This window comes from Pezoporus wallicus, unplaced genomic scaffold, assembly GCF_028554395.1.
Source record: "Pezoporus wallicus isolate ANWC-B61680 ecotype Strahan unplaced genomic scaffold, APGP_CSIRO_Pwel_v1 contig_8166, whole genome shotgun sequence".
NCBI classification, from domain to species: Eukaryota; Metazoa; Chordata; class Aves; order Psittaciformes; family Psittacidae; genus Pezoporus; species Pezoporus wallicus.
Genome location: NW_026638114.1, coordinates 1,708,786 through 1,728,404, shown reverse-complemented (window position 1 = coordinate 1,728,404; position 19,619 = coordinate 1,708,786). Strand labels below are relative to the sequence as shown.

Here is a 19,619-nt window from a genome sequence, read left to right as displayed (position 1 = left end):
AAGGGCTGGCTGCTCTTTGGTTGAGATAACAGGGAGACAGGCCTGCCCCTGCTCCTGGCAGATCTTAATCTTAATGCTCCTGTTCCTGGGCTGAAGTGGTTTCACAGAGCAGCAAAGGGGGATGCTTCTCAAATCAGGGTATTGTAACTGGGTGTCCTTAAGCCTCTCTTAATCTGTTAAAGGTGAAAGAAAGCCCCCAGATCCTACCATAAAGCTGAGCTCCACCTGGAGCAGGAGGGTGAGAGGTGGGAAGATGTGGCCTTTATCCTGGTGTGCAGCTGCTGTGTTCTCTGCTGAGCCCTACAGCTTCCACAGTCAGATCCAGGGCTGGGGAACCTGGCTGGAGTCTCATCTCCATCACCTTCCCAATGAGGTGAGACGTGAATACAAGCACTGAGACTTTGGATTTATGATTCAGGCTTTAAATGCAAACACTTAAATCAGGAGGAGGTTTCATGGGGCAGAATGAGTGGCACCAGGAGCAGCCCTGAGCCAAGTGCTGGGATAAATCTGGTATCTCCAGAGCTGTTGGCAGTGCTCTGGTCTCCTGTATCACCCCTTACAGCCACACTGCTGACCTTTTGTACCTGTGCAAACATGAGAGGACAATCTCTGTTGTTTCCTTGCTCTGCCTACACCTTCCTTCCCTTCTGTCCACAGACTGCAGGCTTGAGGACACAGCCCGGACCTTGATTCTCTGGGAGAACCTGGGAGCACAGACACTGGCCACTGATTCAGCCCTGCCAAAGAGGGGTTCAGGGCTTTACAGCGCTTTGTGCTGAGCGAGTTGGCAGGTGCCTGAGCTGGCAGAGAAGGAGGGAGGTCGTCGTGTGGAACAAAGCTCTGTCTCCTGGCAAAACCAAGGAGGGAGTCTGGTCTGCGGGCTTGGGTACCCTTTGATCGCAATGTGGTGCTTAAAAACCACCCTGTGGCACAGCAGTGAGTAACCTGGATGGATGGTGTTACCTGCACGGGTTTCCAGCTGGTGGTGTTGCTCCAAGTGCCATCTCTGAGCTCCTTCTCCAAGAATGAGCCATCATCAAGGCAGATATTTAAACAATGTCAAAGGCTCTTTGACCCATAAGCATGAGGGGAGGGTGTGAGTCACAAAGAAAATAGCACCGTGTTCCTTGTTGCTCACATTATTCACCTTCTACATAAAAATGAGTATGAGTAAACCCAGCAGACCCTAAAAATACCCCAACCTTTAGAATCGGGCACCAAGGGGAGTTAGGTCCTTAAAGGACATGTGCAGAAAACCTTGGTCATGAAAAGAAAGCAGCAGCACCATTGAACTGATGAGTGGGGATCGAGGCAGCAGACTTTTTGCTCCTTTGAATTCCCCTGCCATTAACAAAGCCCTAGCTCCAGTCCCTAGTCCTGTGTGCTCTGTGCTCCCTGCGGTCTCTTGGCCACCTCTGTTTGCTTTCTGTTGGCACCAGAAGTCACCCATTCTGTGGCTACGCTGCCATTGTTTAATTGCAGCTGTGACTCTTCACATTAAATGTCAAGTGTCAAACCACCCTGAAGTAAACAAGACCTTTCTAAAGATCACCATGACCATTTGCTTCTGGCTTCTGCCTCCTTTGTGCAGGTATAAACCCAGAGGAACCCTGTGGAAGTACACAGAATCATTCCCGTTTCGCAGCACAAGTAGTACCACACTGAAGCTCCAGGCACAGCAGTTCACCTTCCCAGGGTAAGCACTTGCTTTTCTAATATGACTGCAAATTAATTCCAGGCATAATGTGATACCCTGTAATTGAGAGTCCCCTGAGCTGGTACCAGGGTCTGGTTTTGCCAATAGTGAGGATGTAGTGAGGTGGGGATGTTACAGCACCACCGGTAATGGAGATTTAGGGCATCCCTGCTTCCTTTGAAGTTGTGTGTCTTATGCCCCTGTGCTGCTGAAGATCTTCCTCTTATCCCAGAAATCATTGCAGTAATAACTTTTCTTTCCTTCTCCCACCTTCCTGCATTGCTTGATATTAGATAGGCCAAAGGCTATATGTGCTGCTCTTGTCCCAAAGTTGACTGGATCTTGACAGGCTGAAGAGAGAAAAGATGTTGTGGAGAGGGTGCTGCAGCCCTGCTCCCATTTGGGAGGTTAATCTGAGCATTTCCTCAGCCCAACCATCATTTTTTCATGGAATTTATAAGCAGGTTCTTGTTTCTGAGACCTCTAACCTGCTGCTGGATAGGACTGAAGCAAGCCAGCAACTTCCCATCGTATTCATACCTGCTGCCAGGCTGGGTTGACCTGGGTGTGCTCTTTAGATGCCGTGGCAGTGCAAACAGAGCAAGAAGGATGCTAGTAGGAGTTGCAGTGTAAACCCTATTTCTACAAGGCTCAAAGACAGCTCAAGATCAGAAGAAACCTGTTTATTGTGAGGTTTAGGACAACAATTTTTATGCAAATTGCTCTTTTTTTTGGCAAGTAATGGGGTTGATACAGAACTTGGGATTACAGTTTTAAGAGTACAAATACACAGTCTCTTGCTCAACAAACACAAAACAAACTTATTCCCCAGGGAGCATTAAATGAGCAAATGCTTGCTAAAATAAATGGGCAACAAACCCATTTTGGGGGTTGGGAGGGACAAAACAAACAACCCGACTTGGAAGCCAAAACCCCACTGAAGAAGCAGCAGTCACATCTTCAGCTTTACTCTCAGGCTGTACTTTCACTTTGCTTTTCCTGTTCAATAGCTGCCAGAAAAACAGAGGAAACAAACCCATCATTCAATAAACATTGTAATGATTCTGTAGGATACATATTTCTGCGGCCATTTTTAAAGCCAGAGGATGGTAAATCCCCACTTGCTCTCTTTGGCCACCCTGGAAATGCCAACTCATTCCCATGTAGGGCGTAGTTCATGATGTGCAAACCTCATCTTGTATTTACAGCTTGAGCATTGGTAGGGATAATAAACCAGGAAAAAGCAGGTATCTTATGTTGTTGAGGGACAGTGTGTCTCCATGGCTATCAATGTTAACACATCCTAAGTGGTTAGTGATAGTGTTATGAAGGAAACCGCTCACAAAGTCTGGTCCAAATGCAGTAAAATGGCAGGTTGAATGGGAATTACAACCATCATCTGGCTGCCTGTGCACAGTGCATGTATGGCAGACGATCCTGCATGAGGAAAGCTTCCTTCTTAAGGAAGATTGCCTGGTAGATGAGGATTATGATGGGCTTCTCTTGCAGCCTTACTCCCAGAGAAGGTGCCTGGATCATTCATGGCCAGGGCTGACAGCAGGTACCAGTGGGGGGCAGCAGCTCATCTGCCTGGTAGCATCAAACCCAGAGCCCAGGCACTTCTGGGGATGCTGCCAGGGATGCAGAAGGGTTCCCCTGTGTGTTTGTGCCTCCAAAGAAGCTGGTAACATGGCAATTACAAGCAGTTTGATCCTGTTACATGCAAGTAGCAGAAATACTGGTCTTGCTTTTAGCATAAGCAAGAGCAATCCCATCAGAAAGGCTTTTTCAGGCAAAATTCACCATTGGTTACAACTACTCGTATCCTTGGCAGCCCAACACAGAGTACAAGTCTTAGTATTATCCCCAGTTAAAGTCAGGGATGAGTTTGAGCCTGTAATCCTGTGATTAGTATTCATTTTGCATATGAACTGCATTACAGATTGTGTCCTTGCCGCTCGTAGTTCAAAGAGCCTCGTAAGCACTTACTTTCTTTAGTGGGCAGTGGATTTTTCTCTCTGGTTTCTGTCTTCTTCAGCTTGGTCTTGTCAAATGTTTCAATTTCTGCAAAATCAGGTTTGTCGGACATGGTGGGTGCTGACAAAGAAAGGAAAAACACACCCGGGGCTTCATTAACTAGTGCTGTGCTTTCAGCCATCTGCAAAGCATTTGCTGCTCGGAAGCAAGACTACGAGAATACCATCAAAATGCTTATTCAAATAACCCTCCCCAAGTCTAACACCTCGGTCTGGGACCTCTCCCTGAGGCTTGGCTCTCACAGAGTTAAAGAAGAAAGGCATAAATAGGATTTTATCTACATTTCTCAGCTGCAATTTCGAAGAAAAAATGTATTTTACACATGGAAGCAAGCATATCTCAGTAAAGACAAGACAATGCATTAACTGCCAATAACCCATGGTGCCTCCTGACGTAAACCTCTATTTTAAGCAATGCTGCTAACCAGAAAGTCTACAATAAACCTCAAATCCAATCTGAACAAAGAGCTTCAATTCTGATTTGGTTTTAATTCATAGGATTTGTCTTTAGTCCAAGCACCCTCTCCTGTGTGCATACATACCCTGTATCTGGATGAGCTGCTGTGGACACTTGTGCTTAACAATAGAGGACCGGTTCACCCAGCCCTTTGTTTGCTCTCGCACTCAATATCCCAGTTGCAGGCTCAATGGGTTTGATTACGCTCTATCAGAAGAGAAATCCACAAAGCACAACGGCATTCAGCAGTTCACCTGTCAAAACTTCCCTAATCCAATCCTTGGGTTTAACAGAAATTCAAGTTAAAATCCAGCCTGGCCATTATTCCCCTTATTTCCATGGAGTTTCCCATCAAGGCGAGGTTCGGCCCAGAGATGGCTGATCTAATTGTACTTTTAGCTTCCTGAAGACAATCAGATTTCATTGCTATCTGCACTGAGACAACAGAAGCAAATATTCACAGGGAAATAAAAGCAATTACAAGCTACCAAACCCACATGGCATTACCGTCTGCTGCTCTCTCCTCAGCTGCTTGGTGGCCGTCTGAGGCAGTGTGAGTTGAAAAAGGTCAGGGTAATCCCTCCTCTCCTCTCCTTTCCTCTCCTCCCCCCGCCCGAGCCCATCGCTATTAATATTGATTAGTTTAGTGCTGGGATTGCTCAGCGTTCAGGGAAAGGACAGATTGCTGCTGCAGAAAGTGCACGAGGGAGGGAAATGGGAAAATGGACGTGGAAAACTGCCAAAGTACAGCTTGGTTTTTCTTTTTGCCTTTCTCCTCCTTTACCAAGATGATCATATTGAAGTTTCCCTTCCTGCTCTTCTTTTACAGTGCTGAGGTTTGGAGTTAAAGGGAGGTGTGAGATCATTTAAGGGGCTGCTGCTTCTGGATTAGTTTGTAGGGAGATTCTGAGTGCATTCAGCATCATATCTGGGGATCATCCCCAACCTGCTTGCTCCCTGTTCTACACCCATACTGGTGGCATTGACCACACTGGAATTGCTTGTAGGAACGTCTTCAGTTGCAGCAAAGGGAGAATGCACTGTGGTGCCGTATGGTATAACCCACATAAACCTTTAAAATGGCTATCAGCCTTTGTATTTGCAAGGCACATTTTATATTAGATGCACAAATAGCCACCTGCTAGAGCTGCTGCTGTTGAGGGCTGAGGATATCCCTGTGACCATGACATTGCTCCAGCTATGCAGCACAAAACTTGGGGAATCGTTTTTGGGGTTTGGAAGATGCCAGCAGGGGTTTCCCCTTGTGTAACTTTAGATGTCTCCACCTGAATTACGTGCCTAGACCCTAATCAGTGGGGAGGCAACTAACTTAGGATGACGTTAATTTTGCCCTATGAGTATCCAGGTTTTTCTACTGACTATAAAGGGGGTGTGGACAATGAACTCGGGGAGACAGAGATGTCTCATGGCTGACTGAGAGTGCCAGAAAGGTGCTGTGGATCTTTCTGTTGACATAATATGCTTAGGTGGAGTGGGTTTGAGACTGATTTGTGTGTGTGGAGAAAATGGTTTTAATGTGTTTAAACATGGTTTTAAGGACCTCTTCTTCCAGTGTTTGATTACATTAAAAAAATTAACAGGTTTGTGGTTGGATTGGATGATCTTAGAGGTCTCTTTAAAAGGTCTCTTAAAAGGGTAATGGCTTTAAGTTGAAAGTGGGGAGATTTAGGTTAGACATTAGGAAGAAGCTCTTCCCTGTGAGGGTGGTGAAGCACTGGCACAGCTTGCCACTGAACTCAGCCCTCTGCAAAGCTGGCTGTGCTGCTTCTGGACCTAAGATTGTCCTGGCAGCAACGTACCTACATTTCTGCTAGCCTAAAAGCTCCGGTGACTTGTGCAGGCTGGCTCAGTTACCTCTGCACTTGCACTGACTGTCCACAGCAAATCAATGTGTGAGTACCAGTCATACTTAGGGTCAGAACTCGGTTCCTCTGCTTCCATCCCATTAGTCCAACCAATTGCCAAAAATAGAAAGCTGTGTTCTTGACCAAAACCCCCTGGGAATAAGCAGGAAGGCAGCCACTGGGTGAATATTCAGTGTAAGCCATGGCTGAGATTTGGCACTGAATAGTCTTAGTGTCTGTTTATAAAGAGAGCATTAACCTTTTCTTGTTAGGGTAGACACCAGACTTAGGAGATCAGAAAAGACTATAAAACACAATCTGAATGATTCATGAATTCAGGCAGTTCATGAGTTTCAGTTTTCTAAACATTTGTCCATTTTTACAAGTAACAATTAGAATTCTTATTATGAAGAGATTACAAGGGCAAAACCTCTTAAACTTTTAGACTGGCACAAATTTTCTTAGATGTAGAAATGAAGTGTTCAGGACAGCGAAGCAGAACAAACTCACTTCTGGCTTTCTATGGACAGTCACAGGCTGGGCCCCTCACATCCACAGCAGAGCTCAGGCTTTTCTAAACACACAAAGACCAGGTGGCCATGCTTGCTCTTCCACCACCACCATTTTCATTGCCTGATTTATCAGCAAACCTAGTATTAAAAACAGTTTGAGATCTATTGTTTGGGCTTTTAGGCTGCAGATGAGCAGGTTTTTAATTGATATTAGGTTGGGTTTCTCAGGAAGGTGCAACAGTGTTAGTCCATGTGACATAATGATGAGAAATTACATGTTCCCATCCTCAGTGGAAATTAATAGATACTCATCTCCATAACAAACATCTTGACCATTGCATAAAGTCCTGTCAAGTTTCTGTAGCTTTCAAGTTCAGTACTGTGGTCAAACACAGCTCATGCTGGGTTTAAACCTCATGTTTACACACTGTGCTGGACAGACAGCCTTACGTGGTTTTCATAAGGTAGGTCTGGAGTTTGGCCTGAGGGCATTGTGTACTGCATTAAGGCTGGTCACAGAAGATGGGTAGATAAGATTTTACTCAGCTGCCTTTTACTTTCACTGCAGAATGAAATATTCTTGCTGTATGAGCAGCAGAGCAGTTATTTGGAAGGTTTTTAATGGCAGGAGTTCAGAGTCTCCACCTTCTGTAAGGGGAACATGGCATTTACCTGGCCTTGGGACAACTGTGATAGCAATGAACCTCAGCAACGAACTTTACAGATCCCATCGCATACTGCATGTAAAGCCACACTGGTGTGGCTGTGTCTGAAAAGCTGCCTCGGATACAATGGCAATTGCATTTAATTACAATTTGCTGCCGAAGGATGGAGAGCTGAGTCAAACCTTCCAGGACTGACACCTCTGATTCCAGTGAGTCACCTGCCACCGACAGCACTAAAGCGTGCCTGGCAGCACAAGCCACTGAGTGTCTGTCAGACACCCACAGAGAAACAGGGGAAAACAAATATTTGCTACCAGGATGCAGTAATAGGTGAGAGGAAATGTTTAAAGGCAGCTCAAGTGCAAAGGAATATTCAGAGGAGAGTCTGAAGAGTGTAGCTGGGAGGTTTGGAGCCTGCTGCCACTTGGCTTTGCCACTTGGCTTTGCCACTTGGCTGCCGTCATTTGGAAACAGGGAGGCCAGCCTGTGCAGGGCTGGGGCTGCAGGGACCTATATATGAGGGCTATGGCCTTTCAATGGGCTGGGAGGATGCTGTGCTCCTGAAAATGCCAAGTTTCATGGAGATTAGGTGGGCAACTGCAAGAAGAAGGGGATTTATTCTCTTTGGTGCACCAGTGGGAATCAGATCACATCTCTTTCTATGTGGAGCTAAGGAGGGACAAAGCACCCTACCGCGAGCAGCCTGTTCGAGGAACAGACGCTCAAGCAGATCAGTGTCTGTAGCTGAGCCAATAAGCTGACACAACTGATTTTATAATCACATTAGTGCTGTCTCGAAATACCACACCCACTCAAATATAACAGTGATTTCATTTTCAAAACCTGGTGGTATTTTTGGTGCTAAAGGTAGGGGATTAATTATTCAGGGTCAAAGGCTGGGCTAGAATCTACAAGCACCCTCATTCCTTTAGGTCCCTATGAGCACTGAGCACCTTCCAGAAAGGTAGCAGGATTGCACGTGTTCTAAACTATCCTTAGGTTTCCCGTCCTTAGGGGAACAGGAGGGGAAAAAAAAGGCTACAGCTTCACTGAAAGGGTTTTCTTAGTTCTCTTTGTGCCTTTTGTTCCGTCTTGCTGCCAAAAAAAATATCCATGTTTGGGAACAGAGACAGGTTCCCAGGCTAAGAGACAATGAATCCTGGGGGTGTAAGGAAGGAATGATCTCTCTTTGGCAGCCGTAATGCTGTGCTGCTGCTGGGTAAATGCTCGACTCCTGTCTTCTACTGTATGCTTTATCATGAGGTGCATCATTTTCCTTATCGAGACTGCTGAACCTTAAGGGTAGGTGCATATAAAGGATGAGGGGAGAGGATGGTTGTAGATAGTCCTTCTGCTTGAGTTATTTTTTCCAACCCCATGTTTTCAAATAGCTCTGGAGTTTAGACAGTCTCTACTAGGAGTCCCCTTGCAGCAAAGAGCAGAAAGAGAAAACATAAGCTAGTGAGAGTGGAAATTTCCTCTCCCCCTCTTTTATGGTCTTATAAAACTCAGCGTGGGGGTGAATTTTTACAAGCTTAAGCAGATGGAGATTCTTGCAACAGAACTTTCTTGAGAGCTGACCCAAAGTGTGTCTTCAGCAGAAAGTACTTGGCTTCAGCCTGGCCTTTTCTAGCAAAATGTGGTGATCCATGTGTGCATTATTAAAGGGAGAAAAATGAACACAAAATGTCCATGCACATGCTTCTCTTCCAAAGACAGGGTGGGGAAAGAAGCATGTGATGTGTTAGTCACATTAGTTACTATGCTGTGGAGCACATGACAGTTTGTGATGAATATGGTCTAGAAATGCTAGTTCAGCGTGAATTCCAGTCTTTACTAACAGTCTTTTTTGTCTCTCTGTCTCTGGACAGAAGCCTCTCTTGCAAACAGCAGCTCTTAGTGAAAGGGTAAGACAGAGAAGTCTTGGGTGAGTGTGGGGAGTGTGCTCAATCACGGTTCTCAGTGCAGCTGCTCTGGAACTAAAGAATCCACTGTTGCATTTCTCAATCCTTTTGCTTTAAACAAAAGGAAAATCACCATTCCTTATGGAGATTAAATTGTGGCACCCAGTGTGCAACAAATAGATAAACAACCTAATCCAAGATAAGATAATACAATCCATAGATCTGATAACTTTATATTAACTTCAGATTATCATTTTGTCTGGGGGAAAAAGACAGTGGGTCTGATTACACACCACATTTTGCTGGGGTAGATATGGAGGTATCCTCAGCCTCTGGGCTACAGGGTTGTAGATATAGTTTTGATGGGTGCCTAACCAGCACTTCTCTTTTATTGCCAAATCATTCCAGTTTCAGCACCCTGGCACCTCCTGGCAGCTTAAGTAGGTTTTGTCTTCTGGGGAAAAGAAGATAAACCCTGAAGTTTTTCAGCTGCTTTAGGAAACAGGGCTGCTGAAGCAGAGGAACAAGACTAAGCAGCTGAGTGTCTTTTCTAGCTGATCTCTGTGAGCAATTTCCAGAATCAAAACCTGTATTTCTACTTGAAGGGATTCATACTTTACCTGTCCCCCAAATAATTTTCCAATTTTATAATCTTATGATGCAGAGTAAACCAAACACACAGGTATTACATACTGCATACAACATCAACAATTATGTAAGGAAGGGGTAATCAGTAAGTTCCACATCGGTTACCTTCTGCTTGTTCAAATGAAAGCTGCAAGTATGCTATGTTAAACGCTAATTTTCTTTTCTAAAATGTGAAAAGAAACCACACACACACACAGAGAACAAAACAGGAAAGATGAGATTATCTTCTTCTCAGGGCATTCAAAATGAACAGTTACAACCTGACCAAACTAGAATGTTTTCAGTGAGTACTTTTACAGCTTTTTCCTTACAAATGTATATAATGTGCAGAAATGGGTTGCAGTCTTTTTAAGGTTATGTCTTCATAGGAGGGTTAACTGGAGCTCTGTACACTCAAACTGACTCCTTTGGAGTCAGTATACTCTGCGTGTGAGTGACCACACCATGAAATAACATGGGAGCAGCAGAGAGTGATTGTGTTGGCAACAGACAAATTGTACTAACTTGAACTCGAGCTTTCCCTATCTAAGGTTAAAGCACTACAGCAGCTTAAGATCCTTGTGAGTGCAAGGAAAGGGAATTCAGAAGGGGTGGGGATATTCACGCTTTATTTCAAGTTAACTTTTAAGTAGAGACTAGCTTTAGGGCATGAGTTCACATCCACAGCCCAAACTGGTGAATGCAGAGAAAAGCAAAGAGGAAGTAAAAACCGAAAGTGTGCCATGCTGTCATTTTTGCTTGTCTGATGCATACATTGAATGATTTTTTCCTTTGGATGAATACTAGCTTGCATAAAATTCAAATAACTCAGCTGTCTACAGATGGGGGGAGGGAGTGTGGGAAGAAGAACAGAAGGAAGGAAATGGAACTGAGAAGATTGAATTAACCTTTCAATGTCTTGAATTTCAAGAAAGGAAGAATTATCTCCTCTTAAGTCTGCAAGCATGCAATTAAAATGTGAACAAGCCTTAAAAGCCACATTTGCCCCATATTCCTAGATCTCTAGTTTAAAGACAGATCTTACAAAACAAAGGTTCAGATACAGGAGGCAGGGAAAAAAATTATTATCCTTTGAACATCTATTTTAATCACAGAACTCTGGTAGAAAAATGAGTATAAATGTCTGACATTTACATGGAACATGTGCCTTTGATATTGAAGTTTCAAAACATCCTTATGTATGTGTTTAGTAATGGCAGACAATCCTCAAGAAGGTGAATGGTTTTCTCTGTGTTGGTTTCTGTTTCCATGAAATGGATTCTTTCAGGTATCTGCTTGAGCATTGTGAAGCTTCATTTGTTAATGCAGGGCAAAGCTTTAGAAAGGACTTTGATTCTTAAGTGCTCTGCTGGACTTTGTGAGTCAGAAGAATTAGATACCTGCTGATTCAGGAGCCTCCATGAAGAGTTATGGATGTCCAACGTGGCCAACGGTCTTGTGCTGGGCATCCTGAAATAAAGTATTTGTTAGAAAACTTTATAATGCTGGAAAAGACTCAGTTTGGGGCTCATCCCTGTTTCTGGATGAAATATGCAGGAAGGAAAAGCATTTTACAGAGCAGCTAGCTGGAAATTGTTACTGTTTTGTTAGTTCTTTGGTATTGAAAGGACTCATGCTTGTCAATACTTTTCCAAGGTATCAATAGGATCCATTTAAGACACAAATTGAGCACTTCCAAGTCCAGGATAGTATGTCAAATAATTTGCTTGTAAATGAAAAATTAAACCCAAAAGTAAATACTTTGCTGACATAGGGATAATTTTCCCACAAAATAAAAGCTGCTGGCACACAATATACAGGTATTACAGCAGACGGTGTCTTGCTTTGATTTCCATTTCCTTCTAGTAAGATAATGACCCAGCATGAAGGCAAAGAATTGCATGGCAGAATACCAGCTTTCAAAGGATCAGGAGGCATTGCAAAATTGATTCAAATTCTGGAGTATTCTAGCTTAGTTTCTACTAAGCCTTGTACAGCAGTGAGCACAGTTGGGATAGGGATATTTTACTTTAATTGGCTTCATTTTCTGATGAGGGCTGTTGCTGGAATTAGACTTAAGTGGAGATGCAAATGTTCAGAGAATATTTATTCTAAGGTTGTACTAAGTCAGGACTTATACTGGGGATCCATGATGGAAATATGTCTTCAGTTCTTCTGCAACAAATACTGGTAATCATCACTTGTGGTCATGAATAGCTCTTCCTGAAAACAAGGGATTTTTTTATTAGTAATCATCTCAGATCTACCAAGTTGCTTTGTAGAATCTCTGTAAAACTTTTAGGCTAAGCAACTTGGCTTTGTAAGATTACAAACAGAGCTATAGAAATGGCTCACCCTTCATGGTGTGGCTCTGGATATGGATTTACTGATGAGACAGGGAGGCCATGGCACTCTGGCTCCTTGGTCCTAGGAGCCAGGGGCATCTGCCAAGCTCCTGCAGCTGTGCAGCAGCTGGGGAATGGTTCCCTCTACTTGTGAGCAGCCTCACACTGGGGCCTTGTCACTGTGCAGGGCAGTGCATTGCCATATGTCCTGACATGTGGATGACAGTCCTATGTCATGTGGTGGGACTGCAGCCATGCACTGCATGTACTGTGGATGCTCTGCATGTGCCTGTGTGTTCAGAGGGGGAAATGAGCCTGTGTGAGCTCCATGCTGTCTTGGCTAGCCTGCTGAAACTGGGCTGGGTGTCTGCCTGCATGTCGTGTAAGCAGGAAGTTACAAAATGCTACCATAAAATTTGACCTGTGCCCTGATAAACACAAGGGGACAGATCCCACATTGCTCAGTGATCTGAAAAGCAGACACCTTTGATTAGCTGTATTTTGGGAGTGTAACCACACAGCCACTCATTAAGTCATTGCCTCCCTTCTCTCTGTATTTACTGTCTTAGAAAAGGTGTCTAAAGCATCAGGACTCCCAGGTTCTCCTCAACCTTTCAGAAACAGGCAGCGAGAACACAAAGTGAGCAGAAAAGACTAAAATGGCAGCCTGGGACTGCGTATGTCTGCCCCCTGCAAGGAACATTGGAAGCGTTTGAAAGGGAGGTAGGGTAAGCTGGCACGAAACGGGGCACTCGGAGCCAGTTCAGAGGAGGGAAGACGCTGCCTTGGACTCCAAACCAGTGAGCAGGTGCTGTGCAGTGCCTGCCTACCTGCCTGCCTCTGCTGTCTGTCTCCTCCCGCTGCATGTGTTTTGTATGTCAGGTTTCTTGCCGTTTTACTCCTGTCAACCGGCCAACGTATCTGCTGAAGAGCCAGCTGGAGTCCGCGCTCTCCCGTGTTTCATCAACAGGATTGTCAGCTTGTTCTGATTCAGTATCTTTATTGCTGTTGATGAGGCTAAACGAATCAGAAAGAACACAGCTATGTATACAAAATACAAATTCGGAAACCTCAGCTTGATGCGAGGAAATGTCATTAGCTCTTCAAGTGGAGAAATCTGCTGTGGGAGCAGACTGGCTGCAAGTACAGACCTCCCGAGAGCTCTGTATCCCTCTGACCCTCCCCGTTTTATTGTCTTTGTACAGCACCTCCTAATGATACCACATCTTCTAATAGGGAAATATAGGTTTAGATCTGATTAAAACCTAATCTACTGTGGGATTCTGATTCTCCCTTCTTTGGATTCTAAATGTAAAACCTCTTAATGAGTGTTAAGTATGTCTAGATAAATTTTAGAATCCATGCTGGGAAACCTGAAGCGAACCCCTTGCAGCTATTGGCACTACTTGCATTTCCATTAATCCCATCCTACGTCTTGTTGGTTTTTTTTTCCTGTCACATATTGTCAGTTTTCCACGGGGGGGTGGGGGGGTGGGGGAAGCTTTTCCTGCAAGGATTTTTTAGGAACTAAAATCTGAACTCCCTTAAATGCTTTATTAAACCCAGCTCCTATGGCTGCTGGCACCACATGACAGAGAAAGCTGCTGTAGTTACAACATGGCATGTGGGAACCACAGACTGCAAGGCATGGCTTTTAACACTTCTACTGCAAGCTCCTATCTCCTCACTAACTTATGCTGACTTAGTTTAAGGGTGCTAAATTGTGTATTTTGAGACACATTAGCTCTTTGTCAAAGGGCACTTCATTACTTCTGGTGTGCTTACACGTTGGAAATGTTTGGGAGCGATTACTTTTGATGCTTTGATTCAGGAAATACTTAAATATGGTTATGAGAAATGGAGAATCAGAGAATAAGCTGGGTTGGAAAAGACTTTTAAGATCATCAGGTCCAACTGCTCCCCAGCACTGCCAAGGCCACCACCAACCCATGTCTCTAAGGGCCTTGTCTACGTGGCTTTGAACACTTCCAGGGATGGTGATGCCACCACGTCCCTGTGCAGCCTGTTCCAATGCCGGACTACTCCTCAGTGAAGAAATTGTTCCCAATAAAAACCTTAGATTGGATATAAGAAAGAAGTTCTTTACCGTGAGGGTGGTGAGGCACTGGAACAGGTTACCCAAAGAGAGGCCAATGCTCCATCTCTGGCACTGTTCAAGGCCGGGTTGGACAGAGCCTTGGTGCCATGGCTTAGTGCGAGGTGTCCCTGCCCGTGGCGGAGGGGTTAGAACTGTATGATCTTATGGTCATTTTCAACCCAGACCATCCTGTGATTCTAAGTAGTGGTGACACCAACTGCGGTCGCTCTCTGGGCACCTCACAGCCCGCGGCAGGCGGATGCCTGAGTCATTGCAAGCTCGATGAACGACAGAAAAACGGCAATCCAGTCACCCGGCAACGGTGAGGGGCCGCGGGGCGCATGCGCGGCGCTGTGCGGGCCGGGGGTTCTGGGGGTCATGGTGGTGGTAGCGGGGCGGGTGGTGTCCGCCGTTCAGCCGCGGGGAGGGCGGCCCGGGCCGGGTCTCCGGTTCGGAGGTGGTTGAGGGGTAGGGACGGTGTGGCGTCAGGCTTCAGGAACCTTCTGGCACCGGTACGGGAGCGGGAACTTCCTCGTGTGGGCAGCGGCGGGCGCGCCGCAGGGCTGCGCGGTGCAGAAGTTGCTAGAGCCTCTCGGAGGGAGCTGTCAAGCGGTGCGCCCGCTTCCCGGGTTGCACTTGTGTGGCTGGGACCTCGGAGGCAGCCCTGGCAGCCTGCAGGGTGTTCTTGGCTCTTCCAGCGGAGTTGTCTGCTGAGCCTGTTCCCTCCTCCCACTGTGGATCAGCTTTATTCCCCCCTGCGATGGGGCTTGGCGCGCTGACAGCGTTAGCCTGGTAGCTCCCTGCCAGCAAAGTTGTTCTCAAGGAGTTAAAGAAGGGTAGTCACTAAATCTTGTGTGAATAAGAAGGCAACGCTAGCACCGAGAACACTAGCTTATGGGCACGGCTCTCCATCCTGTGACTAAATGTATCTTCTGAGGAATCTGTCAGTGTGTCTGCTTCCATTGTTCTTGCAAGCTCCTTAGGGGTTTAAACGTTTTGAGTGTAAGTGCTAACAAAAAGTTGCTTCAGTATGAGATGCTTCAGTGTTAGGGTACTTCTTCCAGGTTTGAAAAAAACAGCCAACCACAAAATGACTGCAATCAACCCCTGCAACTTTAACTTTTAATACTTAATTCTTACTCTGGAGTTCCGTGGTCTGGCAGCACTTATTAATTTGAACAGGGGAGGGGAAAAAGATAACGAATGAAGAAAGTGAATAGCACCAAATCACTCTTGCCTGTTCAAGAAAAACAAAACTATATAAAATGCAACACAGCTGTTTAATTTTTTTTCAGGCACATATTCCCAAGTGTCCTCAGGGATGGATTAGTTAGTCTGTGATTTTGGAGTAAATTGTTGAACTGGATTAGCATTTAGGGTTTAAGGTTTTTTTGTCTTCTGTGCAGTTTAATCTGCCAGCATAAAAGAAGAAAAGAAAAAGCTACTTTGTGTGCCTATATTATAACAAATTCACTGTCTTAGTCTGTTTGTTTCCTTTCTCTTTTTTTTGCTGCTTATTACCAGTAAACTGCTTTCTGTGTTCTTTGCTGCATAGCTTTGAAGGTATTTACATTATTTTCTTACCTGCTTTGTCTGGGTTTTGCATGTTGTCTAGCACCATAGGAATCCTTTCCTTGTCTTGACAGTGTTACAAGGAGGAATCAAATATCCCGATGTTTTGAAAGCATCAAACTGGAAATTCACAATATTATTTTAGAAAAATCAGTCGAGTGTTTCATGGTTACATTTAAAGATGTTGACCAGGAGAAGCTCCTGATCATTTCTAATGCTTACAGATTCTGACATGGACAATGTGTCAGAACATCTGAGCTTAGGATATGACAGTTTGTATCTGCTGAGTCAGTTTGGGCTCTCGCTGTATGCACTGTAACATTGGAGGACCTTCTAATAGCTCATAAAAAGACTTAATTTAACATTTATGGCTCATAACAGGAGACCTATGCAAGCTGTGAAGTTCTCTTTCTCATGTATATAACAGCATGTTTGCAAAAGCAGGTGAGGCTGAAGAAATATTCCATGCATTTGGAACAGACAGTAACTGTCATGAAAGCCCCGACCTTGTGTGTGTGAAGGCTTTTTGTGGTGCTTTTCACCTTTTCATATACTCAACCTTTTGATCTCTGCTGAAATGTTTATAGCTCAGCAGTGGTGCCCTATTCTAGGACTCATCAGAAAGTGAATAAAGTATACCAAGCCTCTTCTAGTTTCGATTTTTGTTATTATTCCTCTTTGGTTCTTGTTTTGGTTTCCCCTCCCCGACCCTGCCCTAAGAAGCTGTAGCTCTAAGGAAGAAGAACTGCTATCAGTAGAAGAATGCCTTCAAGCTGTCCTTAAATCCTGTGCATAACACCAGGTTATGTTTTGCTGCCATGTTAGCGTACAAAACAGAAGTCTAGCAGCCATTAGGATGAGAGTGAATCGACTTCTTGCAGGGCAAGGCAGTATTTGCATCTGTGAGGGTGGAAGATGGTAAACCATTTTAACTTCTTTTTTCCCCCTTGTATTGCAGGCACAGTTCTATATTTATTAATCATTTCAAATGTGAAAACTGTTACTTAAGAGCTAAAAAAAAATAACACTTTATCTGGGACATTTGAGGAGGAGATACAGAATTGAAGGAGTATTTAATCTTCTGTGAAGGGCCATTAAAAAGGGAGATTTGTTACTTGTCATGCAGTTTCTAAAGTAATGAATGTATCAGTTATTTAGCAGAGAGGCTGTATGTTTTGTGTCAAAATAGTATCCAGGCAGAGAATCCAGGAATTCTGCATTGATCCCTGAAAAGTCAGAAAAATTGGGCAAGTCATTTGGAGTCTCTTGCTGACCATTACTTTCTTCAAATTCTAAATTTTACCTGTAAAGACTTTGGGAATGATGACCTGTCTGAAGGCTTTAGCAAATTCAGATTTGGCTTTATAGTTTTGTACTGGCCTCATAGCCAACTGCTGGGATTTACGAGGGTTCTGTCAGTTCAGATGAATTCTGTGTATTCTTACAGCCTAAAAGAGAATCTGTTTGTTCCTGTATCTATTTTTTTGTAAAGCTGTTTTTTTTTTGAAGTCTTAAACCCCATAGTTTAGGTGATGGTAGTGCTGAAAGCCTGTTCTGCTTGCAACATATGGGTGGAGTCATTCAGTGCAAGAAATGGGCCATATTTTGCACCTGGATCTAGTACCATATTCTGATTATAGTGAAATGAATAGTTCTGATAGTAACAAACAAGGGTGCTCTTGAGGTGTCTCACTTGTGAATGTGTGAAATTTTATACTGTAACGTTTGTCTTAGAAAAAAGAAAACTTGAGCTTAAAATAAAGATACTGCATTATGTTCATGTTCACACAGCTTGTAACAAAGACTGTGCCTGCAGAAGCTTTTTGGTATTGAGGGTTTTATTTTCCTTGCTATCTGGAGCTTTGTAAGGACGTTAGGGTGGGGCAGCTGCTGGGTCAGAACAGAGGATCTGGTGGGAGCCCTGAATGGATTGTCCAGGTTCCAGTCTCCCTACCTGCTCTCTTCATATGTCTCTTCTGTTCAGTGTGTTCCCTGCAGTGTGTTCGGGATTAAAATTTGTGCTCAGCTGTGTAGGATAATAATACTTGGACAAAATTGAAAAGATGAAAGCTGGAATCTTATGAATGCCGTTCTTTCTTCCTTTATTTGCCGCCTGTTTTTTTAAGCATGTATATTTGAAAGGGTGGGGTTTTTTTTTTTTCCCCCTTTTTGCTGAACTTCACATTTAATTAAATCTTTTGTTGTCACTCTTTTATTGTCATCGGGTTCATTTTTAGGCTGCAATGTAATTTCTAACCTTGTGATTCTGGTGGTATCTTCAGATTTGGTCATGACCAAGTTGTGACAAGAATGGATTGTGGAGGAGACCTCATTAGCAGTCCCCTCTCTTCTACCCCCTCTCCTGCTTTTTTTCCTCTTCCCCTCTTCCCTTGCAATTCAAAGAGTCATTGAACTCTTCATTAAGATGTCTTACTCCTTCAGTGGGGATGCTAAGACTGTCCTTTATTTTGGTGGCATGTGGTCATCGCAGGGTTTCCATAGCGAATGGGCCATTCTGTAAGGCGTTGAGTTCCAATGTGAATTTCTGCTTACCTGCTCAGGAGGGAGAGAAACAGGCTGATGATAAATGTATGTAATAGGATAACTTATGTATAATAAATCAAATGCATTATCTATTTATACTTTGCTTTTTTTTGGTGTCTCTGTGGTAGCTTGACTTCTATTCCAAAGTCTGTCTTTAACAGCAGTGACAATTGTTAAGCTACTTTGGATTTATAATGTGAACCTCTCAAGCTGCATAGTTTTACTGATAATTTCTTCCTGTCTGTTACCTCAGTGTACTTTTATAACGCCATTGCACTTAAGTTATTATCTGATGTAGTGGCAATTAGACATTTGTGGTTGGTGGAGTACAGCTTTACTTTGGGGGGAGGCAAGTAGCATGAATATAATTAGCTGTTACACAAGATACAAAAGCCTTTTTATTTATTAACTACTGTTGTTAAGAATGTGATGGGATCTGTGTGAGCAGGAAGTTTCTTTATAATTCTGCACATGTGCATTGGCAGCAGCAGCTGAGAGCAAATCTGGCAGTGTTCAGTGGTGGGTGTGAAGCAGTGAGCAAACATCGACTTCTTTTTGGTATCGCTGATGGTTTTATTGAATTCCTCCTGCTACAGTATAGTTGTAGAAGGATTCTGAGTTGCTGTAATGCTGTTTAAAAGCCTTTGGAGTTCATCTTGTAAGTGAATATAAAATACTATTTTTGCATATCAAACCACTTGAAAATCAGCTCACATTTTGGTGATCTCTCAGCTTGCTCTTTTAAAATGTAAAATCGTTTTGGAATGTTACATAAATCAGTCACTGTGTTTAAGGGTTTACTAATGCTATTGCAATGCAGCTGCTAAATGCTTAATTTGGTGCTTAAAATTTGAACCTTTGTAGGTTTTGTTTTTTTTTTTCTCCTTATTTTGCATTTCATCTAACCAAAGCCTGCCCACTTTCCTGCCTCTCATGAAGATCTGTATTGGATGATGGGCTTTTTCACAGAAAGTCTAATCGGGTGCTGACAGCTGAAATTGTAGACTAAACTTTAATGACTGGAAAACAAATCCTGATCAACACTGTGGTTTCTTGGCTTGTAAGTTTTAAAAATAAAATCCCAAATTTCATCAATTTTAGGAATATCTTTTTTCAGAGGAGCTTTCGTGAGTTGTTTTGTTGTTTTCTTCCATGGTAAGGACATCGAGGCTTGTTTTGAATTGGTCTAATTTGTAAATTAGGTAGCTTCCTACTGCGTTTCCAGGAAACAAAAATTACATTCTACTGAATCTGCTGTTGTATTTTTTTGTGTTTTTATTTGCTTTGTCACTATA

The 19,619-nt window shown here is 43.7% G+C and overlaps 2 protein-coding genes and 1 long non-coding RNA gene across 9 annotated transcripts in view; 2 read left to right on the top strand and 1 right to left on the bottom strand.

Moving 5' to 3' along the window:
• Positions 1-2,367: 2,367 nt before the first annotated feature.
• LOC130599198 (thymosin beta-12-like) lies at positions 2,368-13,136 on the bottom strand. 4 transcript variants are annotated; one of them, XM_057409466.1, is made up of 4 exons: positions 4,700-4,851; positions 4,278-4,399; positions 3,689-3,796; positions 2,368-2,709 (listed from the first exon to the last, which is right to left on the bottom strand). In XM_057409466.1, the coding sequence occupies exons 3-4, from the start codon at positions 3,786-3,788 to the stop codon at positions 2,672-2,674; spliced, it is 138 nt and encodes a 45-aa protein (XP_057265449.1). In that variant the 5' UTR covers positions 3,789-3,796; positions 4,278-4,399; positions 4,700-4,851; the 3' UTR covers positions 2,368-2,671. The 4 variants fall into 4 exon arrangements, with proteins under 4 accessions (XP_057265449.1, XP_057265450.1, XP_057265447.1 ...); XM_057409467.1 differs by lacking the exons at positions 4,278-4,399; positions 4,700-4,851 and adding an exon at positions 12,941-13,136; XM_057409464.1 differs by lacking the exon at positions 4,278-4,399 and having other exon boundaries at positions 4,690-4,901.
• On the top strand, positions 12,579-13,184 carry LOC130599200 (uncharacterized). Its single transcript, XR_008972187.1, has 2 exons — positions 12,579-12,709; positions 12,930-13,184. It is a non-coding gene; the product is annotated as an uncharacterized LOC130599200 (long non-coding RNA).
• Positions 13,185-14,512: 1,328 nt separating this feature from the next.
• The window catches only part of FAM13B (family with sequence similarity 13 member B), a 49,520-nt gene continuing 44,413 nt past the window's right edge, over positions 14,513-19,619 (top strand). The window contains exon 1 of one of the 4 annotated variants that reach the window (XM_057409453.1): positions 14,513-14,530. The gene's annotated coding sequence lies outside the window, so the exon portion shown is untranslated. Of the gene's footprint in view, positions 14,531-18,843; positions 18,983-19,619 lie in introns of those variants that run through there. The other 3 variants (XM_057409456.1, XM_057409452.1, XM_057409455.1) reach the window with 3 other exon arrangements.

What these genes read in the sequence shown, in the direction of transcription:
- LOC130599198 (XM_057409464.1), bottom strand. An exon ending in TCCACTGCCCACTAAAGAAA is followed by an intron (nt 2,710 to 3,688) that starts GTAAGTGCTTAC and finishes TTTTTCTGGCAG; the next exon opens with CTATTGAACAGGAAAAGCAA.